The sequence below is a fragment of the Sciurus carolinensis genome, chromosome 2 (assembly GCF_902686445.1).
Source record: "Sciurus carolinensis chromosome 2, mSciCar1.2, whole genome shotgun sequence".
In the NCBI taxonomy this organism is placed as follows: domain Eukaryota; kingdom Metazoa; phylum Chordata; class Mammalia; order Rodentia; family Sciuridae; genus Sciurus; species Sciurus carolinensis.
Window position 1 is genome coordinate 186874829 of NC_062214.1, and position 18410 is coordinate 186893238.

At 40.5% G+C, this 18410-nt stretch overlaps 1 protein-coding gene across 3 annotated transcripts in view; it reads left to right on the forward strand.

Annotated features, from left to right (window-relative positions):
• The window catches only part of Tdp1 (tyrosyl-DNA phosphodiesterase 1), an 82112-nt gene that overhangs the window by 17079 nt on the left and 46623 nt on the right, over positions 1–18410 (forward strand). For all 3 annotated transcript variants that reach the window (XM_047541886.1, XM_047541889.1, XM_047541888.1), the window contains 7 exons: positions 3962–3996; positions 8528–8620; positions 12717–12884; positions 13310–13388; positions 15593–15778; positions 16368–16416; positions 18136–18202. In XM_047541886.1, the coding sequence (XP_047397842.1) occupies positions 3962–3996; positions 8528–8620; positions 12717–12884; positions 13310–13388; positions 15593–15778; positions 16368–16416; positions 18136–18202 (677 nt within the window). The remainder of the gene's footprint in view (positions 1–3961; positions 3997–8527; positions 8621–12716; positions 12885–13309; positions 13389–15592; positions 15779–16367; positions 16417–18135; positions 18203–18410) is intronic.

An 18410-nucleotide genomic window follows, 5' to 3' on the forward strand; every position in this document is an offset into this window, starting at 1 on the left:
TTCAAAATGTGCCTTTTCCATCCCACAAGCATGTTTGTGGCTCATCTTTATGCACATAGATATGCCTCTGCTTAGGAGTTGCCTAAAATTCCATTGTTTGCGTCTGTTTCCAGCATCAAAGAAGTTAAAGTGCACTAGGGTAGCTCCCATCGAACTGAAAGTGGACAGAAATAAACTGACCCAGGAATCCTCAATACCAGTGATGAAATGGATCCTGTGTCTGATGGCATACTCCTGGATGGCCACTAGAGGGCACAAGACCCTTCTTCCAAAACATGCACAAAGAAAGCTGTGCCCAAGCTCCCAGCTCAGAAGTTGGAGATAGCATAGTATAGCCATCTGAGTCATACCCGTCTGTAAGATGAACTCTTGAGTTTGTCCAGCAACACTAGTCAATGAGTTAGTGCATGCTTGCACTTCTCCCATTTTGTAAATGTGGGGCCTGAGACCAGAGGTTGAGGCCTTGTGGTGGTCAAGGCTTAGACTGCCGAGATTCTGTCCAAGATCTGGTACATGCCAGCCCAGGTCTGGAGAGGGCCCTCTTCCTGGCTCATGGATGGCTACCTTCTCCTGACATTCTCACATGACCCAGGGAAGTGGGGAGGCCACACAAGCACTCTGGTATTTCTTCTTATAAGGACACTAATCATGTTGGATCTGCTCCCACCTTAGGACTTCATTTAACCCTAATTTCCTCCAAAAGGTTCCTCTCTCCAGATACAGGCATCTTGGTTGTTAGGCTTCAACATAAGAATTTGGAAGGGGGGCACCCAGTATTCAGTCCATAATGTATCTTTCTGGTCTTGTCACTTAAACCTAACTGTGTAAGCCTAATTTCTTCATAATTAAAATGAATGGCTAATGCCATTCATCAAAGAGTTTAAAGGGTTTGGTACATTAGCCCAAAAAGCATCCATTAAATATTATCTATTTAAGTTATTATCATCCTTGTTTCTTGTGCCTAAAAGCATATAACCTATAGCAAAGCTAAACTTGAAAACCAGGTCTCTTGACCATTGCACTATCTGAGCTAAGTATGTTTACAAAGTGACAATCTTCCTTTTAATTTTTAAAGTTTAAGGACATGCAGTACAGTTCCCAACTCTCTCACTCTGGCCAGAGCACGTAAATGCATGCAGGTCTGTGAGTGTCCCCAAACAGGGACTGTGTTGTACCCACCTGTGTATTACATTGCCCATCACTGCCCTGGCAGACAGTTGCACCCTTCTGTCAGGTGGTGAGGGGCGGGGGGGGGGGGGCTTGCCATCATTCATGTGGTGCTTTCCTAAGCATTTTCTGTTTCCTCAGTGGCTCCTGACAGCTCTCTAATCTTATAACAGTACCCTGTTTTAAAGAGGAGAAGGCTGAGACGCAGAATCAAATGTTCTCCAAAATCATGCAAAATTCTGAGGACAAAATTTGAGCCCAAGTACCACATTCCTGGTCTCCAAACTGTTTCCATAGTTGTTTATTTTGATTCTTTCATAGCCTGTACCTTTTGGCATGTTCTGCTTAACCAAGGTCTTGCTGTACCAGATGTTAGATAAAATGTTTTACTACTCCACGTATTCTCCATTTGTTTGTAAAGATGTCATTTTGTAACAAAAATTGATATTTTTATTTTTAGCACTTGCAATATTTTCAGTATAAGAGAATTCCTTTTAAATTTGACATATTTGTTTCTATCACATTCAGTGTTTCTTTTAAATGTGCTCTGAAAACTTTGTGTGTTAGGTTCTTCTAAAATGAACCAAAGATCTGATTTTAAAACTACTTAGAATTATTTATTAGTTTTTTGACAACTAAAGAAATTAGGCTTCTTACTCCTAATTACTGCAATTAAAAACACAATATATATTGAATCATTCTGAGCAGAAAAAAAGTTCTTTTTTTTTAAATGAGCCTCCCTGAATTATATATAAAAGCTGTCTTGTTGAACATTTTCTTGTGTATTTTTTGAGCATTTGTATTTCTTCTGTGAAGTGTCTGTTCAGTTCCTTTGCCCATATATTGATTGAGTTATTTGGGGTTTTGGTGTTAAGTGTTTTGAGTCCTTTGTATAGCCTGGAGATTAATGCTCTATCTGAGCTACAGGTGGTAAAGTTTTTCTCCCATTCTGTAGGCGCTCTGTTCATGTTCTTGGTTATTTCCTTTAAAGTGAAGAAGCTTTTTAGTTTAATACCATCCCATTTATTAATTTTTTATTGTACTTCTTGTGCTTTAGGAGTCTTGTTGAGGAAGTTGTTCCTAAGCTTACATGATGTAGGGTTGGGTCTACTTTTTATTCTGGTAAGAACAGGGTGTCTGGTCTAATGCCTAAGCCCTTGATCCACTTTGAGTTGAGTTGAGAGATATGGTTCATTTTCATTCTACTACATGTGGATTTCCAGTTTTCCCAGCACCATTTGTTTAAGAGGCTATCTTTTTCTCCAATGTATATCCATTTATGGCACCTTTGTCTAATATGAGGTAACTATTTGCGTGGGTTTGCCTCTGTGTCTTCTATTCTCTACCGTTGGTTTCATGTTTGTTTTTGTGCCAATAACATGCAATTTTAATTTGCATTTCTTTAGCAATTAGCAGTTAGAGAAATACAAATTAAAACTACACTGAGATTCCATCTCACTTCAGTCAGAATGGCAATTATAAAGAATACAAGTAACAATAAATGTTGGCAAGTGTTATAGTTTAGATGTGAGGTGCCCCCCAGAAGCTCACATGAAAGACAATGCAAGAAGGTTCAGTGAAGTGACTGGGTTACAAGAGCCTTGACCTAATCAGCGAATTAATCACCTGGTGGGATTAATTGAGTGGTAACTGAAGGCAAGTGAGGTGTGACTGGAGAAGGTGGGACTTTGGGGATATGGCTTTGGGGTGTACATTTGTATCTGGTGAGTAGAGTCTCTCTCTGCTTCCTGGTCATCATGTGAGCTGCTTCCTTCTGCCACACTGTCCCACCATAATGTTCTGCCTTACCTTTAGCCCAAAGGAATAGAGCTGGCCTTCTATGGACTAAGACCCCTGAAACCATGAGACCTCAATGTTTTCCTCCTGTACAATTATTCCAGTTGATTCTTTTAGTCACAGTGGCAAAATAGCTGACTAAAACAGCGAGAATGTGGGGAGAAAGGTACTCTCATACATTGCTGGTTGGATTGCAAATTGGTTCAACCATTATGGAAAGCAGTATGGAGATTCCTTAGAAAACTTGGAATGGAACCACCATTTGATTCGGTTATCCCACTCCTCCACGTACACCCAAAGGACTTAAAATCAGCATAGTACAGTGACACAGCCACATCAATGTTATAGCAGCTCAATTCACAATAGCCAAGCTATAGAACCAACCTAGGTGCCTTTCAATGAATGAATGGATAGAGAAAATGTGGTACACATACATAATGGAATATTACTTATCCATAAAGAAGAATAAAATGATGGCATTTGCAGGTAAATGAATGGAACTGAAGACTATCATACCAAGTAAAATAAGCCAGTCCCAAAAAATCAAAGGCCAACTGTTCTCTCTGATATGCGGATGCTAATCCACAACAAGGGAGGGTGGGGAGGTGGAGAAGAGAAGTCCATTGGATTAGACAAAGGGAAAGGAGAGGGAGGGGAATAAGAAGGACAGTAGAATTAGTCAGACATACCTGTGCCAGCCTTGTATTTGAGTTCACAACCAGGGTAACTCCGCATCATGTACAACTATGAGAATAGGATCCTAAATAGAATAAGTTTTACTCCATGTATATACAATATGCCAAAATACATTCTACTGTCATTTATAACTAAAAAGAATAATTTTTTTTTAAAAAGACCGTCTTATTATTTAAAGCTTGTCCAGTAGAGGGCAGTAAAAACAAAAGTTGGCTTGATCCTTTTCTAATTTAATTTCTAATAGATAAGGATATATTTGAGGCTTTTTAAAAAAAATAACTCATTTTCTTTTTCCTCCTAGGCAAAGTTGGATATTGCATTTGGAACACACCACACGTAAGCAACTTTCATGAAATGGGGGAGGATATGATTTTAATAGATAAAAGGATATGGTTACAAAAAGTGCCCTTACAAGGACTAATGTGGAATGTTTTTCTGGGATCAGTAATGGATTGAATGGATTTGTCTTCTAAAGCTTTACAATACATACTGGGATTCTGGCTCTGAGCATGAAATTTTAAGTCTGTGACTCTAAGGTTCCCACCTTCTGTTCAGGACTCCTGGTGTACCTGGCTTGAGGGAATGAACTCTGGCTGTGTGGACCTGTGGTCAAAGGTGACTGTGTGTGCAGGTCGTGTACCTGTGGGTTCCCTTGCTTTTAAAAAGTTCTGTGATAAGGAATCATATTGAATAGCTTATTATTGGTCAACTCCATTGTACAATTGAAAGAAAAACTATCTTACCAAAAGTTATCAACTTGAGAAGCCTGTCCTGGCACAAGACAGGTGTTTTAGAATAATTTCCTGTGATGTAATAGGAAAGAAAAGTTCTATCCTATTCGACACATTGCACCTAATTATCAGTTTGACTCCACGTAACTTGCATGAGTTGTATTACTCTTTTACTGAGTCTTCTTACAAAGCAACTGATTGTACAAATGAGAAAAAGAATAAAACACAACTATCCCTACTTTAATATCCTTAGAAAGCACATTTTTCTGAAAAGATTTGTGAAGAGTCCTCATCTTCCTCATAGACTGCTAGTGGGTAGCCACCTGCTCCCAGACTGTTCCTTCAGGGCAGAAAGGAGTTCCTTAGGAGGGAAGGTTTGTTCAGAATCTGGCTGCAACTGTTGTTTTCTTGCCTAGGTGATCTGAAATGATGGCATTACGGTCATCTTTCTCTTGGTGTGCTTACAACTGTCATTTTTACCAGTCTGTCTTGAAAGGAGACTGGAGTGGAGCAGTTGACACAAAAGGCCAAGTGGCAACATCGGTGGTCTGATTTTAGATGCTCGGGGATGTCATAGCACCACCCACACGCCATTCCTAATGGGCGGATCTCCTCCAGCAGAGGACAGGCTGGAGGACTGAGAGTGAACTCTTTTGTACAATAGTCTTTTACTATCCCTGAGTTTACAGGATGCTAATTTCAGCAGAGCATACAAAATGTCATCAAGTAGAGGCAGCTCAGCAGTAATGGGTTACACTGAATGGGAAGTCTTTGTTCCCCACCCTGAGCTGAAACCCCAGCATAAGTACTTATCTGATGCTAGAATACATTGGGCTAGCCCTGTCACCCAGTTAGAGTCTGGCCACGATTTGCTAGACCCCCAGCACCAGGTTTCTGTGCTGGCTGTATGGTCTGTGCTGTGTGATGAGCAGTAGGAGTGAGTAGTCACCCTGTGCTGCTGTTGTCCTTTACACTGTCACTCCTAGTACAGACTGAGCTTGTGGGCCTGCCAGGATCTAGCACAGACATGCTTAATTGCACATGCATGGTGTGGTGGGGGTGGGGTGGAGGTATGCTTTATTCAGTGCTCTTCAAGCAATATTTGGACCTTTTAATTTTACAGATGAGGAAACTTAGGCCCAGAGTAGTAAATTGGTTTTCTTGTGCCAGTGATGCATACAGGAATAAAACCCAATTTAACTTCAGTTTTTAATTTGTTCTTATTTGCTCACTATTACAGTTGATTTCATGGTTTCCTTTGGTCCATTTCTCTCTCACACACACACACACACACACACACACACACACACGCACACCCTCACACCCTCTCATTCCCACTCCCATACACACTTTGCATGTTAAACCTTAACAAAGTGTTCTGGTTTTGGATTTTTTTTTTTGTTTTTTGTTTTTTTTTGGGTTTTTTTGTCTGTCAAGGATTGAACCCAGAACCTTGGGCATGCCAGGCCAGTGCTCTCCCACTAAGCTACATCCACTCCAGGAGTTCTTAATTCAGAGTTTTAAATGCTTAAAGAAGTAACTATAATAGAACCTTTCCCACCTAGGCAGTTTGCCTTTTGTTGAAATGCCAGTATCTTACAGAAGACAGAGTTCATGTCTTATTGCTCTTAGCTGCTTTTTGTTTTAAGAATGATGTGCTAGGGCTGGGGTCATGGCTCAGTGGTAGAGCACTTGCCTAGAATGTGTGAGGCACTGGGTTCGATCCTCAGCACCACGTAAAAATAAATAAATAAAATAAAGGTCTTGTATCCAACTACAACTAAAAGAAAAGATTTTTTTTTTAATGATGTGCTAAATCCCATTTTGTTCTTGAGTCACAGATTGGAGGATATAGTTTTTGTGCTTACAACTTTTTATCTTCAGTGAGGGAAGCAGAACACACGTGAGTTAGAAAGGGAGAAAATCCTTCCTGCTCTTGGGGGAGAAGTGTACTGCCTTCCCTCCCTGACAGGAGACAGAATGGAAGGCAGTCTGAGATGATGGCGCACCCCTGAGCATGCACAGGTTGCCCAGGTAGCCCAGGTTCGGCATGCAAAGTGCTCAGAAATAATCAGGATGCAGCCCGTCTCCCCCAAGTGCAGCGTTCTGCAGCACTAAACCTGCTCCATCCCAGACCTGCAGGCTGTCAGGTGGCACCGTGAAGCTCTTTGGCTACCCCCAGTGCTGGGACCAAGTTACCCCTGGCCCTAAGAACAGATGGGGTTGGAGGGAGAGGAAGCCAAAGCTGCTGAACAGCACATGCTACTGTCTAAGCAGGAGCTAGTCTTGGTCGCAGGGTGGGTGAAGCATGCCCCTTCCCACTGGCCTGCGACCAGGCCTCCTTCCCACCCTCGTGTATCCTGCTAAAGCTGTGCACACTGAAGCGGCCAGTGGCATGTGATCCCAGCAAGCTCTCCCTGTCCCACTTCGTGACATAGATGATCCCTGTTATCCCTTCCAGCCACAGATTCTGCAGTAATAAAATGAGAATCGCTCCCCTCCCTTGCCACTTGCTGACCCAGCTAGAGCACCTGGAACAGCGCCTCGTGAGCTTTCGTTTCTTTTGGAGGGACTGGCCTCACATTTGGGAAGGGTCCCCTTTGCCACCCTCACTGCTGAGAGACAGTATGACTGATCTCCCTCTTCAAGGGAGGCCGTGTTCCTCACCCTTTCCTGCCTATTTTTAACTGGGACCTTATTGGCACATTCCCTTTTGTCTATGAAAAGATTGATATGGCTCCCCTTAAATTAATTTATAATTCTATTTTGATAGAATGCACTGACATTAGTGCATGATTTTCCTGATAATTGATGCCTTGATTAATGGAAATATTTGTAAAATCTACATCATGATTTCATAACTGGCTTATCCTTAATTATAGTTAGCTGCTAATGTAGCAACTGTGCATGTAAATTTGCCCAGATTTCAGGGAGCACATTTCATAACTGGAAAGAAGATGGCTCGGCAGCTGTCATTTCTCCAGCTCTGCATTAATTCACTGTTTGCTGGGTTGGGTTAATTTCTCATTTTGGCAGGAGCTAAAGATCACATACTCTTTTCTCGTGTTCTGTTCCCTCTTATCTTTTGATGCTGATCTCATCCTGCCCAGATAGTATCCATGTGACTGTTTATGTGGGAAGAACTGGTGGTTCAGGGGTTTTTTTTTTTTGTTGTTGTTTGTGGGGTTTTTCCATGTATGAACAGAGTCAGAGGTACAGCCTTGAGAAGTGACAGTAGTGAAGGAGAGAAAACTTAAATTCCAGAAATAATTAGAAAACAATAGGAAGATAAAAATCACCCAATACTGGATTACAGAGTAGAGAAGGACACTGAAAGAAGTCGTGAGGAGGTACACACCAGTGTGACCTTGAGCAGCCTGCGGTTTGGTTTCATTCCCAACAGTCCTGAGGAGGTGGGCAGCGGTCCTCAGGTCACACGCGAAAAAAAGGCTCAGGAACACTGAATGGTTTCCTGAGGTTCCTGGAACTTCTTAATGACAAAGCCTGGCACTCAGGTCCTCAGACTTCAAATGGAAACTCTTGTTATATCCTTTCTCACTGGAGGACAGAAGAGAAATAGGTTTGATGACCCCTCAAGAAAAAGAGGACTCAACCAGGTCTGATGTGAGTTGACAGAGGAAAAGGAAGATTACCTGAAGTCCAGATGCATATGGTGACAAGTGTGGCATCTGCTAGATACAAAAAAATCAGCCTACTGGGGATGAAGCACCTTGAAAATTTTTAAAAATTGCAACTCGTGAAATAGGTTTTACATTTCGGCTTATGATACATAGACGTACCTACCTGCTAAATCAAGAGTTTCCTAAACCAACACTTTATTTAAATATATGCAGTATAGGATGACTTACTCAACCTCAGTTGTTTAAAGCATGCTAGCCACACTACAGCAAGATTTGTATCCATTCTTTGAAAAACACTGGGCGAGAAGGTTCCTGTTGCCAATAATAATAATAATAATAATAATATCCTGAAGAGATGATAAAGGAGTGTTAGAAGTTTGGGTAATATGAGCTTAAGAATTCTTCTAGCTATTTACTACATTTGCATTAGAAAGGTATTGCATATTTTGAAGGTCTTGTTAATGCTTTGCATTTTGATTCCTTCTGTCTTTGAAGGAAGATGATGCTACTGCTGTACGAAGAAGGTCTCCGGGTCGTCATTCACACCTCCAACCTCATCCATGAAGACTGGCACCAGAAAACCCAAGGGTTTGTAGGAGCCTCTTCATTCCCTGGCTATTGCTATCTGTGCTGAGAAAAAGCAAAAGCTGGAAAGTTCACTTCATTCTCTTTTTCTGCTCTTTTAATGGCACAAGTAACATATGGCATGGAAAATAGACATGCAGAAAAAGTTACAGGAGTTGTGTTTTTTGTCGGGCTGGGTTTCAAATCCATGGCCTCCTAGCATGCTAGGCAAATGCTCTACCACTGAGCAACAGCCCCGGCCCTTACAGTATCCCTCACTACCCCCACTCCACTCTGCGTAATCATCCACCACTGTCTCTGTATATTTACACACAGGAGTTTTCCCCCAGTATTTACAGAAGTCAGATCACAGACACCCTCAAGAGCGTCTACAAAGGATCTGGGGCTTGGGAAGGGGCTGCAGAGCCAAAGACCTGAGCCCAGTATTTCCCTATAGGACTTACCAGGTAGCTTTCTTGGATTCTGCTCACCCTGTTACCTATCTGGACTCTTGCCTGTCACTTGCCAAAACATGTATAAAGGAAAACTTGGGTTGGGGCAGGAATATGTTAATAGCATGCTAAATGTTTCCCCACACCTCAAATCATTTTATTTCCCCATGGAACAGTCTTTTTAGAGCCTTTAGTATTTTAATGTGGATGTGAATTTGCAAGAGAAGAACTGAATGAAAAATTTTCTGAATTTTTTTGTTTATTACTCAACCTTTGTTCTTGGAGTACATGTAGATCTCATTTTTGATCCCTTCTTTATAAGAGGGTTTGCTTTTTTTTTTAATTTATTTTTATTGTAAACAAATGGGATACATGTTGTTTCTGTTTGTACATGGAGTAACAGCATACCATTTGCATATTCATACATTTACATAGGGTAACGATGTTTGGTTCATTCCATTTTTTCCTTCCCCACCCCCCCTCACACCTCTCTTTTCCCTCTATACAGTCCCTCCTTCCTCCATTCTTGCCCCCCTCCCACCCCCCATTACATGTCATCATCCGCTTATCAGTGAGATCATTCATCTTTTGGATTTTTGAGATTGGCTTATCTCACTTAACATGATATTCTCCAATTTCATCCATTTGCCTGCAAATGCCATAATTTTATTATTCTTTATAGCTGAGTAATATTCCATTGTATATATATACCACAGTTTCTTTATCCATTCATCAATTGATGGGCATCTAGGTTGGTTCCATAGTCTGGCTATTGTGAATTGAGCAGCTATGAACATTGATGTGGCTGTATCTCTGTAGTATGCTGATTTTAAGTCCTTTGGGTATAGGCCGAGGAGTGGGATAGCTGGGTCAAATGGTAGGTCCATTCCAAGTTTTCTAAGGAATCTCCACACTGCTTTCCAGAGTGGCTGCACTAATTTGCAGCCCCACCAGCAATGTATGAGTGTACCTTTTTCCCCACATCCTCTCCCAACACCTATTGTTGCTTGTGTTCTTGATAATCACCATTCTAATTGGGATGAGATGGAATCAGTGTAGTTTTGATTTGCATTTCTCTTATTACTAAAGATGGTGAACATTTTTTCATATGTTTGTTGGTTGCTTGTAGATCTTCTGTGAAGTGTCTATTCATATCCTTAGCCCATTTGTTGATTGGGTGAGGGTTTGCTTTTAAGAGGGACTTTGGGGAGTTGCTCAAAGCAACTTTGGCCCTTTCTCTCTGCCCTCGCCCTGGTAAACTCTTCGCCTTGAGCAGCTCAAGGTTCCCTCTCATCTTGGCCATTGTGCACATCTCTGCCTTCCCCGGAAGGAGCTGGCTAGCAACGTGCTCTGTTGGAGACACGGAGGCATTGGTCTCCCTCCATTGCAGGTTTTGTCCTTCCCTCCTGTTGTCCTCCCCTGTCCTGTAGTTGTGTAGCCTCAGCTGAAACTCCTAGTTCAGATCTTCCCACCTCTGACTGAGCTCTCCCAAACACTCCTTGGACCATGCTGGGATAGAGAACCTTCCGGCTTCCACCGCTGGACCTGTTTCAACCCAAGTATGCCATGCAGGATAAACTCGTTCTAGTTTTCCAGTAACCATCTTAACAGGCTTCTCAGAGGACAGCATAATTTTGACTGGCGCAGGCTCGAGCAGGTCTGCTCCCTGTCTCTAAAAGCCTCGGACACAGGATTCCCTTGGTCCACTAAATTTCCAGGCAACTCTGTCTTTGCTGTCCTGAGAGCTTCCAAGCCAGGTCTCTCAAGCTGCCAGATTGGGTTTAGAGGATAATATATAGTCCCATCAGAAAAGGAAATGAGATTTAGTATAGCTGATTCTTAGGGAAACAGTGATTAATGTAACTGAAGGAGTTTTTACAATGAGCTCCCTGCTTAGGCAGCTCCAAGGATCCTGCAAGGGCCTCTTACTCAACCTGGAGTCCTGAACCGGAACTTATGGGCAATGGTATTTCCTTAAACTTCTCTGGTGGTTTCTGTGTGCCTTTTTTTTCCCCTTTATTAAAACATTTTCTTAATTTAAAAAAAAAAAAAAAATGCGTGGACTAAGTAGTAGCTTCACATACTTCAAAAGTCCCAAGTACTGAGAACCTGAAATCTCCAGCTTGCCTCCACCAGCCACCAGGGTGCAGGCACTGCTATCTCATTCTTGGGCCATGTTAGGCTCTCTGAGACTTTGCAGTTTCATGTTGTGGGGTGTGGTGATTTTCAAGAAACTCCTGAAGTCAACTTCTTTGTGTGTAGGATCTTCGTAATTGGTTTGCCATGACCTGGCGGGTCCTCCTCTGCTGTGTCAGTGTTCATCCATCTTCCTCAGCTGCTGCTTGTCCACCTTTTTAGTAATTTGCCCCTTTGTTCTCATTTTATAAAGTGTGAAAAATGCCTCCTCTCAGCATCCTGCTTTAGAGGGTCATTCCTGCAATGGTCCTCATCCGAGCTCTCCTGTGAGTGAGCCTCTCACCCAGGCTCCACCGTGCTCTCGTGAGGAGACGTGTGTCCACCTACCCAGCCAGTCACTCCACACACCAGGAGGCAAAGGCCTGCAGCTCACCAGCCTCCTTGGAGGGCAGCAGGGTGAAAGAGGAATTGGGCAACTTCCCTTTGGCTTGGCTGGTAGAACTGTAGGAGAAGTAGCCACAGGAGGAGGAGAGGCAGAAGCAACTGATGCTCTGAGGGCTTCTGCGAGTCAGATACCATTTGTTCATTGCCTTGTGTTCCTCAAGCCCAAAAGTGCTGAAGCCATACTTTGTCATTTACTGTGGAGTGGCTTATAGAAAGATTGGGTGTAAGTATGGTTGTTTCCATTTGTGGGTGTGATGTAGAAGTTTTGACGAGCCCATTATTTCCCTTTTCAGAAAAAGTGTTGAAACAAAAGATATCTTTAATGTTTCATCACTGAATTGTTTGGAAGTTTGAGGTTAATGTAGTATTAGATGTGGTATATACTCATTCTAGGTACCAGAAAATATAGGTGATGAGGATATGAAAATATCTCAGACTGCTTCACATAATTCCATTATCCATTATGAAAATGATATCCATTATAAAAATGAGTTTGTTTATTGAAAATTGGTTTCAATACCCATTATGAAAGTGGCATATCCATTATGAAAATGAGTTTGTTTATTGAAAATAGGTTTGCACAGACATTTTCATGTAGAAACTTTTTATTCTTATTTTCAAGTTGGCTAAAGGGCTTCATTGATGTGGACATCTTGCTGGGATTACCACAGGTGGTGATTTTCTGTAACCATTAGCAATAGAACTCCAAACTATTGCCATCAAGTCTTAGAAAGCAACAGAGGTATACACCAGTCAGAAGAGAAATTGGAAGACATGGTCAGGGCATAAGAGGGAGCCGGAAGGATGTGAGCTGGGAGAGGTGGACAGAGACCAACTCTTGCTGGGTCTTAAATTCATAGCAGGGCATTCAAAAATAGCTCTGGCTGTGATGGTAAGCCATGGGAGTGGTGTGATCAGATTTGTTTCATATTCTCTTAAGAGCCATTCCACTTACCATGAGAAGATACAGAAAGGGAATCCACCTCTTCTTAGAGTGAATTGTAAAACCAATATGGAGTTATCACTGTGAACACTTGTGCTCCTATTAAAGCTCTGTGTTGTTTTCTTTTTTTGTTTTCCCATTCCAGAATATGGTTGAGCCCCCTGTACCCACGAATTGGCCATGGAACACACAGATCTGGAGAATCAACAACACATTTTAAAGCTGATCTCATCAGTTACTTGATGGCTTACAATGCTCCTCCTCTTCAGGAGTGGATAGACACCATCCAGGAGCATGATCTCTCTGAAACAAAGTACGGGTCTTCTTATCTATTTGGGGTGTTTCCACATCCATGCTTTGCAAACCACTCAGGTCTGGAGCTCAAGGGCCTTGGAAAGGGGTGGAGTGGCGTTTGGCTGAGCAGAGCAGGCTCCTTCGCTCTGCACCCCCTGGCTCCGAGGCACTGACGAGGCAATGGAGCTTGTTGAGCCTGCTGGACCCTTAAAAAATTAGTGAGTTTTTTGCCTGTCTCTACATCTGGTGGTTCTGCCATTATCCGGATGTTTGAAAATAAGTTTTAAGAGTTTCAGTTACTACTTACTGTTAAAGAGGCAGCACAAGAAAATAGGCTGGCTGCTAGAACATTGCTTGGTTGTAGTAGTTTTCATGAGTGTTTGTGATCTCTGGGGAGCAAAGCAAATGTCTGTGTTCTATAACTTGTATGTTCTTTCTTTTTAGTGTTTACCTTATTGGTTCAACCCCAGGACGCTTTCAAGGAAGTCAGAAGGACAATTGGGGACATTTTAGGCTTAGGAAGGTAATAGAACTTTTACTGTTTTAACATTTTTTTAAAACTTAGTGTATTTTCTTTCATTTATAAATGGTGTGTTTTGATGGCTGCTTCACAATATTTCCAGAACAGTTCTGGGAGAATAGCAGGCACTTGATATATTGTCTAATTTTAGTTTTCAGTAATTTCCTTTAATTTAATCTTTATGCCTCTTTTATAGATGTAGATTGTTCTAACTGGCATGAGCACATGGACTTTTTCTTAGTTTTCACACATCTTATAATAAAGATAGAGGCTTCCCATTCATACAACTATTGTAACTTTTGATTGTTCAGCATATCAAGGATTTTTTAAAAATATTTTTTAGTTGTCAGAGGACCTTTATTTTGTTTATTTATATGTAGTGCTGAGAATTGAACCCAGGACCTCACACATGCTAGGCAAGCGCTCTACCACTGAGCCACAACTCCAGCACCTCAAGGATTTTTAACATTCAGGTTCAACAGAAATAGCATTGTTGAGGAAAAGCTATAACTCAGCTATAATGTGCTTCCTGTACCAAATCCATGCCCTTAAGGAGACTGTGATTATAAAAATGGCATTTGCTGCTAGTGTGTGTATGACCAAAGAAAGGTCTTTAACAAGATGAAACAACAAGTTGAAGATTAGTTTTCTTCAGCTCTCTTTAATAACCTTAATCAATTCCCTAAAGAACTTTTTTAAAAACCTTACCTCTTATTCTATAAATTATATACAGACCCACAATCCCTTATCTAAATACTTGGCATCATAAGGAGTTTAGGCTTTCAGATTTTTTTTTTTTAATATTTGAAATATTTGCATGTATAAGGAGATCTTTGGGATGGGACCTAAGTCTAAACACACACTTCATTTGTTTCATATGTACCTTGGACATAGAGCCTAAAGGTAATCTTATACAGCATTTTAAATTTATTTATCCTAAAACGAGACTGGAGCTTAAAGTAAGCAAGATCTGAAAGACGGCACATTTATGGCTTGAGGAGGCAGAGAGTTGAGTCCACTGTCTCTGGGTACACCTGTATTGGGAGAAACCCACCCCTGGGTTCAAATCCTGACCTACAAGCCAAGTGACTGACTTGTTCCTTAACCTGCCTCTCTTGTCGTCTGTATAATGGCCATAGCAATGGCACTTCCCTCTTGGAATTAGGCAAAGATTAATGGCATAGCGAGTGTGAAACAGGGCCAGCACACATAAGTGTCTATAAGAATATGTAAGTTGTGCATTAATGGTTTAGACAAGGCAGGTGAAAGCATTTGTCATATGTGATCACAGTCACAGAAAGTTGAATAGCATCTGAATTTTCAAACCTCTTTTCCCACGTGGTAGCTCATGGTGCATCACAGCTCCCTCCAAGGACGGCAGGCAGGTAGGTGGCCGGTGCCTGTTTGCTGAGGTGTGTGTTGTACCACAGGCTTGTCCAGGTCATGTAGCTGATTAGGGGCTGAGCCCCAAGTAGAAACTGGGTCTTCAGCTGGTTCAGTTTCCTGCTTCATGTTGCCACAAGGTGGAAGTTGAGAACTTGGGCTTTTTTGGTGTTTATAAATATTGATGCCCAAGCTATGTTAAGGAAAATAATACATATTAAATTAAATATCAGTCAGATTGAGCTCCCCTCAGGCAAGAACTGTGGCTTTTTTTTCTTGCATTCTCCATCCTTTAGGTAGACGCTTTGATACATGTTTAATAGATGAAATTTCCAAACATTTTCTGAATTATTTCTGCTGCTTTGCACTAGTAGCAAAACATAAAATGCAGATCACTGTTCTGCCATGCTTAAGGTGGTATATCCACATATAAATGTATTCTTTTTCATTTTTACATTATCATAGCTACCTGGAGCCCAAGTGTTAAGTGGGAATGTTAAACTCCTTTCACATGAAAGGAGCCAAAATATGTGATTGTCTGACCTTGTATGTATTGTTTAGGTGTATTAAACAATTATGATTTCAAGGCAGAAATTAATTTCACGTGATAGGTTCATGGTTTATCTTGACATTTCTACAAAAATGGGTCTTTTTAAAATTCTTTAAACCTGATTTAGTTTTAGTACAAATCAAATAATTTTGGAAAGGAAAACTGCATGACCCTGGTACTTAGGCATTCCAAGGGCAGAAATCCATGTTTTGGGTATTACAGCATTTCTGTTAATGTTATTTAAGTGACTATCATTCATTTTATTCTGTCATAGCTTCTGAAAGAACATGCTTCATCCATCCCGAAAGCCGAGGGCTGGCCTATAGTGGGTCAGTTTTCAAGCATTGGCTCGCTGGGGGCTGATGAATCCAAATGGCTATGTTCTGAGTTTAAAGAGAGCTTGCTGGCACTGGGGCAGGACAGCAAAATTCCAGGAAAAAGCACCATTCCTCTTCATTTGGTGAGTTCTCTTCCTCCGTGAGTTAACATGTTTCTCTTCTCCAATCCTTCTCGTAATACAGATATTCTGTGATTTTGGGAGTAGAAAGAGCAGTACATTTGCATTGTCACTAATAATCAGGTGGCCTTAATATCAGCCAGTGCTGGGCATTTGCTGGCTTGTTCAGGAGCCCATTTCAGTCAGCGTAACCTGTGATTTTTCCATTCTTTCAGGTTGTCACACCAAGAGGAAAAAAAATTTGGCATAATATTACCAGCAGAATTATAGGCTTGGTTAATTATTTAGAGATCTGCATATTAATGATTAATTTTACATTCAATTCAATATTAATTTGGCATTTCAGAAGGAAAATATTCAAATCAGTTCAATTTTTTCATCAAATATATATGCTTCCTATAAGTTAATTACTAGTTCAGTGGTTTTTTTTTCAGTAAGATGAAACATTTTTAAAATTTGAAGCATTATTTTCTACATTTTTGCACTAAGCATTTTTGAGGTTTCCATTTTCTTAAAAGCTTGTCATTATTCCATTTTGTCAGCGTGGGCCATCCCAAGTTCTATTGTTTTTCTCTTTTTTGCTCATGTTTAGATCTATCCTTCTGTGGAAAACGTTCGGACCAGCTTGGAAGGATACCCTGGTAATTCTTGGGGAAATTCTTGGGGTAATTCTCTGTTGTGGGTTTTCTGTACATTCCATTAATAAGCAGTAGAATTTTTACCAGAATTTGTTAGAAATTTTCTAACAGCTATTGGTTAGAAATGTGGAGGTGGTTTTCTGATAACTAGAGAAGGATCGTGAAGATGTCGAGCTCTGCCGTGTTCCAAAGATGGTACTGCCAAGCTGAGCAGTGGGGGAGTTACTTAATACTCACTGTGTATAGTTGGTTTTCTCCCCATTTTTACCAATAAGACGTCCAACAGGTTGGTGGACCAGACAAGATGTCCAAAACTCAGCTTCCTCTAGAATGTACCCACATTCCTTTGTGTCCTCTCTCTGCCCTTATCTCAGGTACTTTTTAGTTTTTCCAGTGTTCAATATTTGACACAGATCCCTTTAAGGTCTGGGATTTGATATTACCTTAGGCATAACTTGGTCATATATGTCTGTTCTTTCAAGGACTTCCTCTGCAAATACTTAGTATTATCTTGGGAACATCTATCAACCTGCTGTCTGTTTTCCTTATACCATTACTGGGAGCTAAACTTTTATGTGGAATTCACAGCACCCTAATAGTACAATCAAGAAGTATTTAATTTAACCCAGAGAGAGGGAGCCTCTGGAAAAAGCAAAGTCTGACTGACATTTGCTGATGGCTAAAAGCTGAATGCATGGAATTAAGACTAATTCAATCCATTTATTGCTTATCAAACTAGATGTAGCTTTGCCAGAAAAATCTCTATACAAAGTTCAGAGTGTATTAGCCTGTTCTTTGCTTTTTAATAGCAAAACTAAAATTATTTTACTGTGACTCTGGGATATGGTGGTGGTTTTTCTTTTGTCATCTTTCTGTGCCTCTATTAGGCTACATCCATTCATAGTCATTTTTACCAGGGAAGAGCTTGGTATTTTCAATTTTATAACTGATTCTAAAACAGAATATGTTTTTAGTTATTTGCAGTAGGAGACAGGACAAATCTTATGGAATGTCAGAGTTTTTTAAAAACCTCTCTGGAAGTAGATTGCTGTGGAGAAGACCAATATGCATTTGGAAAGTCACTGATGAACCTAAATTTTCTTCCTTTCAAAGATGAACAAGAATTGGTTTCTAATTGTGTTTCCCCTTGGAATTGTGTCTTTATGCTCTTTGCAAGAATAAGATCTTTAGGATTCCTTTGTTTAACCCAAACTAGTTATTGAATGTTGTAATTTATTTTTCAGTTCTTCTATTCTGTTAGAATCTGTTCAGTTAGTACAAAGCCTATTTGGAAATAGCCATTCATAAAGGCAGAGTATGTCATCATCGGCCACCTCCCCAAGTGTCCTGGTCTTAGGCAAAAAGCAGCTCAGGTCTGACCTGATAAGGCAGTGGCATGAGTCAGGATTCTTTCCATGTCTTTTCTAACACTTCGGATCTGTGTTATTCATTTGATACCACAGAGCAATTAACGCCTTTTTCTTTTCAGATAGTAAACATTTACTGTTTAAATGAGTCTTATCATTAAGAAAGAAAACCCCATTAAGACAGTGAACCTAATGCAAGTATAGACATTTTCTTTCAGAAAACTATTCCATAAGATGAAATAATAGAAGCAGTTGTTTTTCATTTACCTTGTTTATTATAGATTTTCTTCTCAATGAGGAAGCTTCACAATATATCTTATGATATTTATTTGTTTTACTTTTTTTCTTTGCAAAGCTGGAGGTTCTCTTCCCTATAGCATCCAGACAGCTGAAAAACAAAATTGGCTTCATTCCTACTTCCAGTAAGTGATTGGTTCAGAGTGTTGCTATTACTTCTTTAGAAATAAGAATGCTATTTATGTCAGTCTGTGTTTTAAAAAAGAATCTTATATAATGTAGCTATATTCTTTCATCTGCATATGTTAGTGATAGAAATAATTTAAAACAGGGTCTTGAAAATTTTGGAATAGGTTTTTAATACCAAAGAGTAAAATTTATCTCTGTGAAGTT